At 35.6% G+C, this 8,101-nt stretch overlaps 1 protein-coding gene across 1 annotated transcript; it reads left to right on the top strand.

Annotated features, from left to right (window-relative positions):
• The first annotated feature begins 1,272 nt into the window (after positions 1 to 1,272).
• Positions 1,273 to 7,578, top strand: LOC121978548 (pectinesterase-like). Its single transcript, XM_042530877.1, has 3 exons — positions 1,273 to 1,502; positions 4,936 to 5,575; positions 7,396 to 7,578. The coding sequence occupies exons 1-3, from the start codon at positions 1,273 to 1,275 to the stop codon at positions 7,576 to 7,578; spliced, it is 1,053 nt and encodes a 350-aa protein (XP_042386811.1).
• Positions 7,579 to 8,101: the final 523 nt, after the last annotated feature.

Genomic DNA, 8,101 nt, shown 5'->3' with positions numbered 1-8,101 from the left:
CCTATTTGACAAAAAGTATCTAACATCATATCCCCTAGTTTGGAAACATGTGTGATTATATTTATAAATCTATATATATACCTATATCATTTTTCTTCGGTATACCAATTTTTTGATATATCGACTTTTTGATATGATATTAAATTACATATCCATTATATTAAAATTTCAATTAGTCTATCCAGTATATACCGAAATACTAATATACCAAAATTTCAGTATACCAAAATGTCATTACGCTATCAGTATCATTTTTTAGAATACCGATTTTTTTATACCGACCCGGACCTAGTCTTGAGGTTGTTGTTCTTCGAGGGAAATACCTATCTACTAACCAAGTTAATTTCTTCTCTAATAAAATATAAATGGAAAATTTTGAAAATCAACAAAATAACAAGCAAATTTAGCAAATCATCAAATAAAAGTGTGTTCACACTTATAGACGCTTTTATTATTGATCTATATAGATGTTATCATACATCTTTGATTACACCAGTGCTTCAATGGCGTGGGGAGATGTTCTTCTTCTTGCCTTCTTCCTTCTGTGTTTGATCGTCGTTGGACTCGAAGTGGTGGTGTTGATAATTAAGTCAGTCGTTATATATATAAAACTTTGGAATGACGATATTTTACCAATACTTTCGATATATTGAAATGTTAGTATAGTATCAATATTATTTCTTAGAATGCCGATTTTATTGTACCGACCTAATCCTAGTCTTTAGGTTTTTCTTCGAGGGAAATATCTATCTTCTAATCAAGCTAATTTCTTCTCCAATAAAATGTAAATGGAAAACTTAGTAAATTAGCAAAATAACTAGTAAACTTAGTAAATTAACTTCAGTTAGTAGATAGGTATTTCCCTCGAAGAACAACCTCAAGACTAGGCCTGGATTGGTACGAAAAAATCGGTATTCTAGAAAAGGATCTTGATACCGTACAGATAGTTCGGTATATATATATATATACCGACATTTCGGTATATTGAAATTTCAGTATACCAAAATTTTGATATATCGAAATGTCAGTATAGTATCAAAATCATTTCTTAAAATACTGATTTTATTGTATCGACCCTGTCCTAGTCTTCAAGGGAAGTATCTATCTTATAACCAAGTTAATTTTTCTCCAATAAAATATAAATGGAAAACTTAGCAAAATAACTAGCAAATTTAGCAAATCATCAAATAAAAGTATGTTCACACTCATAGACGCTTTTATTTTTGATTTATATATATGCTATCATATTTCTTGGATTGCGCCAGTGCTTCAATGGCATGGGTTGCTCTTCTTCTTCTTGTCTTCTTCCTTCTATATTTGATCGCTGTTGGACTAGACGTGGTAGTGTCGATAAGTCAATCAAAGTCGGCAAGGGTGGCCCAAGACGACACCTACAATTTCAGCACTGTTGGTAAAGCGATCACTTTCGTCCCAAACGACACTACTATTGAAGAGGGTGGCTACTTCGCCATCTATGTCAGTGAAGTGCGTATCGGGAGAATGTGATCATGCCCGAGAACAATAAAAAACCTAATTTTGATTAGTGCAGAAACAGACTGGACCGTGATCACATCCAACCACAACTTCCTCGATGGCTGGGAAACCTACGACATTCGGTGAGCAAAGCATCCACCAAGTCATTGCCTTCAATTTGTGTTATGTAAATTTATGTATTATGCAGCAGTGTATCGAGATTGGTTGATCACCCATGACATGACCTTTGAGAACACTAGTATATATATATATATATATATATATATATATATATATATATATATATATATATATATATATATATATATATATATATATATATATATATATATATAACTTCGGTATGTCGGTATTTTACCAATACCGTACCGAAATGTTAGTATACCGAAATTTAAGTATACTGAAATGTAAGGAATCAATATCATTTATTAGAATATCGATTTTCTCGTACCGACCCAGACCTAGTCTTGAGGTTGTTCTTCGAGGGAAATACCTATCTACTAAACAAGTTAATTTCTTATCCAATAAAATAACTAACAAACTTAGCAAATCATCTAATAAAACTGTTCACACTTATGGACGCTTTTATTGTTGATCTTTATAGATGCTATCGTACTTCTTTGATTGCACCAGTTCTTCAATGGCATGGGGACCTCTTCTTCTTCTTGCCTTCTTGCCTTCTTGCCTTCTTCCTTCTGTGTTTGATCGTCATTCGACTCAACGTGGTGGTGCCGATAAGTCAGTCGAAGTCGGTGAGGGTGGCCTAAGACGGTAGCAACTTCAGCACTGTTTGGGAATCGATCACTTTCGTCCCTAACGACACTACTGTTAAAGAGGGTAGCTACTTCACCATCTGCGTTAGTGAAGGGCGTACCGAGAGAATGTGATCGTGTTCGACAACAAAAAGTGTAAGAAGAAGAATAGGGAGAGAGGAAGGAATAAGATGAGAATAATAAAATCTATTGTTCATTGATATTTGCCCTAAGGACAATACAATATATAATGTTCAAAAGTACTTGGTCAAATAACTAATTAATAAATAACAGAATTATTCTAAGAATAATTCTGAGAATAATTATAACAGAATTATTAGAATAATCCAAATACTAATATGATTTGATTTGGTAATTTGATCCAGTCAATTTGGATAATTCTGTTATATCTCTTTTACCCCCCGACAAACTCAGCGGGAGATCTCTGACGTTGAGTTTGCTTGCTAATTTGTTGAAACGTTGTCTGGATAGTGGCTTAGTAAAGATGTCAGCGATTTGATCTTCAGCAGAAATATAAGAGACGGATAACTGCTGAGTTGCCACACGTTCACGAACAAAATGAAAATAAATTTCCACATGTTTTGTACGAGCATGAAAGATTGGATTTGCTGTAAGATATGTTGCTCCAATATTGTCGCACCAAATTTTTGGTGCAATATTTGATGCAAGATGAAGTTCAGAGAGAAGTGATTGAAGCCAAATAATTTCTGACGTTGTATTTGCTATAGCTTTATATTCTGCCTCAGTGCTTGAACGAGATACCGTAGGTTGCTTTTTCGAATTCCATGAGATAAGATTTCGTCTAAGAAATATTGCATATCCACTAGTAGAGCGTCTATCTTCAGGAGAACTTGCCCAATCCGCATCACTATATGCATGTAAATCTCGAGATGATTGGCGATATAAAAGAAGACCATGTAGAATAGTGCCTTTGAGATAGCGAAGTATTCTTTTTACATTATCCCAATTTTGTTCTGTTGGAGCATGCATGAATTGACAAGCACGATTTACCGCAAAAGTAATATCAGGAAGTGTGATAGTGACATATTGTAAGGCCCTAACAATACTTCGATAAATTTGTGGATCAGATAGAGCAGGAGAGGATGAAGTTGGAGAGTTGTTTATAGCAATTGGCGTAGAGACCGGACGTGCTCCATCCATTTTGACTTTTTGAAGAAGTCCAGTAATGTATTTGCTCTGAAAGAGAAGATAGTCATCCTCATGTGGAATAAGCTCAATACCAAGAAAAAAACGAGCAATACCCAAATCTCTAGTAGGAAATTCTTGATTGAGAAGACTTAATAAAGTTGTGATACCCTTGTGATCATTGCTGGTTATCAGAATGTCATCCACATAAATAAGAAAAAATATCATATTTTCATCATTATATTTGTGAAATAGAGACGAGTCAGTCTTTGATCCAGAAAATCCTTGAGCTTGTAACCAATTAGATAGTCGATGAAACCATGCACGAGGAGCTTGTCGAAGACCATATAAGGATTTCTTGAGTTGACAAACATGAGATGGAAATTGTGGATGAATGAAACCAGGTGGTTGCTCCATAAATATAGTTTCCTCAAGATGACCATGGAGAAATGCATTTGAAATATCCAATTGTCGTACAAGCCAATTAGAACTAACATCTATTGATAATAATAGTCTGACAGATGTAATTTTGATGACTGGGCTGAAAGTGTCATTAAAGTCAATACCTGGCTGTTGACTAAATCCTTTAGCTACAAGTCGAGCTTTGTATCTTTCAAGAGAACCATCAGCTCGATGCTTAAGACGAAATATCCATTTAGAGCCCACAACATTCATTGAGGGAGTGCGCGGAACTAGAGTCCATGTTCCATTGCGAAGAAGTGCATCAAATTCTATAGCCATTGCACTACGCCAGTTTGGATCCTTGTTTGCTTGTGTAAAACAGGTTGGTTCAATAGATTTGGAAGAAACCACTAGAGCTCGTGGAAGGGGATATCGAGTTGCATTTGGTGGGCAACGCTCATAAATATCACTAATGGGAAGCATGCGACGAGGAGCATTATCATCTGAATCACTTGTTGATGACGACGAGGAAGCAGGCTGACATGGTGATGTAGATGACGGACTTGCATTATCCGAGGAACCAGAGAGCATATTATCTTCGATCGGCGAGACTTCTAAGATTGGAGCAGCAACCGGAGGTGATTTTGATGGTATAGGAGAGTTATTAGAGAGCTCCGGAGCAGGACCTAGAATTCCATCACTTCTGATAATATTAGGTGGCATTAAGAAGGTGCCACTTGTATCTGGAGGAGAGATTGAAGAAGCTACCGAAAAAGGGAATAAAGACTCATCAAAAGTACTTGTCAAATAACTAATTAATAAATAACAGAATTATTCTAAGAATAATTCTGAGAATAATTATAACAGAATTATTAGAATAATCCAAATACTAATATGATTTGATTTGGTAATTTGATCCGGTCAATTTGGATAATTCTGTTATATCTCTTTTAAAAAGAACCTGATTTTGATTGGTGTAGGAATAGACCGGACTGTGGTCACATCCAACCGCAACTTCCTCGACGGCTTGGAAACCTATGACACTGCGACATTCGGTGAGTAATGTATCCACCAAGTTGTTGCCTTCAATTTGTGTCATGTAAATTTACATATGGTGCAGCGGTGTATGGGGATTAGTTCATCACCTGAGACATGACCTTCGAGAACACGGCAGGGCCATGAAGAAGCAGGCTATGGCGATGAGGAACAACGCCGACCTCTCCATCTTCTACCATTGCAAGTTACTCGGGTACCAGGACACACTCTACGTGCACTCAAACCACCAATTCTATTGCGACTACGAGGTATACGACACCGTTGACTTCATCTTCGGCGATGCCTCCCCATGTTCCAGAATTGCCACATCTACGCATGTTTACTGCTCGAGGGGCAATGAAAGTGGTGACGACACAGGGTCGCACTCTCTACAATGGGAGCACCGGCTTCTCCAGCCACAATTGCACAATCGGGGTGGCGTCGGAGCTGGTTACGACGAACTACTCAGTGAAGACCTTCCTGGGGCACCCATGGAAGGGGTTCTCGAGGACGGTGTACATGTAGTGTACGTCGAGAGGATGGTGGAGGCAGTAGGGTGGATGACATGGAATGATAGTTTCGCATTGAGCACGCTCTACTACGGCGAATACCAAAATTATGCACCGAGCGCAACAAAGAGTGGAAGGGTGCAGTGGCTGGGCTATAGACTAATGAACATGACGAATGCTTACAAGTTCACTGTGAATAATTTTATAACGGGGGAGGTGTGACTAAACTCCACCTCCGTACCTTACCACGGCGGCTTACTTGCCCCTAGTTAAGTGATTATTTTAATAATTTTAATATTAATTTCAGCTATACAAAATATCTTACGGGGTATTTGATCATTCGTATTTTTTACTCCAAAAAAGAATAATAATTTCATGATCTACTAGCAAACTAATAATTAATGTTCAAATGCTTATAATGATAATGTGATTAGAGAGGAAAGGGTGGTGATTAATTAGGTGTATCATGTGGTATAAAAATAAAAAAAGAACTATTCGGTCGCTCCCAGCCCCCGTTAATTCATACCTAGGCCAATACAAAAGAAGTAAAGATTAATTAGGTGTATCATGTAGATACACGAAAAGGCAACACATGGGTTAGCTAGAGAAATAGATAACAATTAATCTCATAGAGTAGCTAAAATAATTTTATTTAATCATTATTTTTAAAATTCAAAATTATGTCCGTATTTATAGTCAGAGCTATAATAATTGAATAGATGAAAATGACATATTTAACAAAATAAAAATATAATATCATACTGGAGATATAAAATAACATTGAAGCCTACAAATGCGTGCAGTGTAGTGGTAAAGTATTTAGGGAAACAAATAAGAAGATTAAGATTTTTAAATCTCAATAGGGATGAATTTTTTGGAGCTCGGTCTCTAAGTATGCATAAGCTATGTTTTGGATTTATCCGATATATAAATTAGGAAAAAGATCAACTACCTTTGTAATTAATCGAGTAAAATTTAGACACCTACATTATAAAAAAAAGATTAAATTTTAAATTGTTTATGTCAATTCATTACCCAAATAAAATTCTTTAAAAATGAAAATAATATTAATTTAAAGGTATGATTTAAAAAAAAAATACTTAAAAATATGTCAATTTAGATAATCGTCTTATTTAGCATGGGTGTGATTCCTATTTGACAAAAAGTATCTCGCATCATATCCCCTAGTTTGTAAATGTCTAATTGCATATAAAACTATAATCCCCCCATATATATAGCTATATATATACCTATATCATTTTTTCGGTATACCAAATTTTTGGTAAATCGACTTTTCGGTATATCGACTCTTTGATATGATATTAAATTACATATCCATTATATTAAAATTTCAATTAGTATATGCAGTACCCTTCAGGGTTCAACGTCATCCGCAGCATCTCACTCGCTAAAGGTTATGTCATATATATATATATATATAGACGGTATTTTATTAATACCGTATTGACATTTTGGTATACAAAAATTTTAGTATACCGAAATTTTGGAATATCAAAATATTAGTAAACCAAAATTTCAGTATACCGAAATGTCATTTGGTATCAATATCATTTCTTAGAATACCGATTTTTTCATACTGACCCAAGCCTAGTCTTGAGGTTATTCTTCGAGGAAAATACCTATCCATTAACCAAGTTAATTTCTTCTCTAATAAAATATAAATGGAAAATTTAGAAAATCAACAAAATAACAAGCAAACTTAGCAAATCATCAAATAAAAGTGTGTTCACACTTATAGACGCTTTTATTGATGATCATTTCTTAGAATACCGATTTTTTCATACCAACCCAGGCCTAGTCTTGAGGTTGTTCTTTGAGGGAAATACCTATCTACTAACCAAGTTAATTTCTTCTCTAATAAAATATAAATGGAAAACTTAGAAAATCAGTAAAATAACAAGCAAACTTAGCAAATCATCAAATAAAATTGTGTTCACACTTATATACGCTTTTATTGTTGATCTATATAGATGCTATCGTACTTCTTTGATTGCATCAGTGCTTCAATGGCGTAGGGTGTTGTTCTTCTTCTTGCCTTCTTCCTTCTATGTTTGATCGTCATTGGATTCAAAGTGGTGGTGCTGATAAGTCAATCGAAGTCGGTGAGGATGGCCCAAGATGACACCGACAACTTCATCACTGTTGGGGAAGCGATCACTTTAATCCCTAACGACATTACTGTTGAAGAGGGCGGCTAATTCACCATCTACGTCAGTGAAGGACGTGCTGGGAGAATGTGATCGTGCCTGAGAACAAAAAGAACATGATTTTGATTGGTGCAGGGATAATATCATTTCTTAGAATACTGATTTTATTGTGCATGATCGAAAGGGCTAGAGGGAGGTGAATAGCGTTCATGGATATTTCCTTCGTTTCATAAAACTTTAAGAAAATACATAGCAGAAAAGTAAAAAGACACAACGCAAAAACCAATGTTTTACTTGATTCGGAACCTGTGGCGATTCCTACTCCAAGGCCCGCATGTAATAGTGCTTTCGGTGGGCAATCACTATAAATTCGCAGATTTACAAATACAATTATTCAATGCAGTAATGGAAATTATACCGACAATTAAGAACAGAGAATTTAAAGCTTCCGGTCGTCGGAGTCAAGTTACGATTTTGTCGGATCGTCTTTTGAGCAGCTTGAAAAAGCGGAAGTCGTTCATTGTGTTGTTCTGAAGCTTCTGGTCGAGGCTACTTTTATAGGCTGTTCCGGGCG

This window comes from Zingiber officinale, chromosome 4B (genome assembly GCF_018446385.1).
Source record: "Zingiber officinale cultivar Zhangliang chromosome 4B, Zo_v1.1, whole genome shotgun sequence".
Lineage (NCBI taxonomy): Eukaryota > Viridiplantae > Streptophyta > Magnoliopsida > Zingiberales > Zingiberaceae > Zingiber > Zingiber officinale.
The sequence above is the reverse complement of the archived record's forward strand: the minus strand, read 5'-3'. Positions and strand labels throughout refer to the sequence as shown.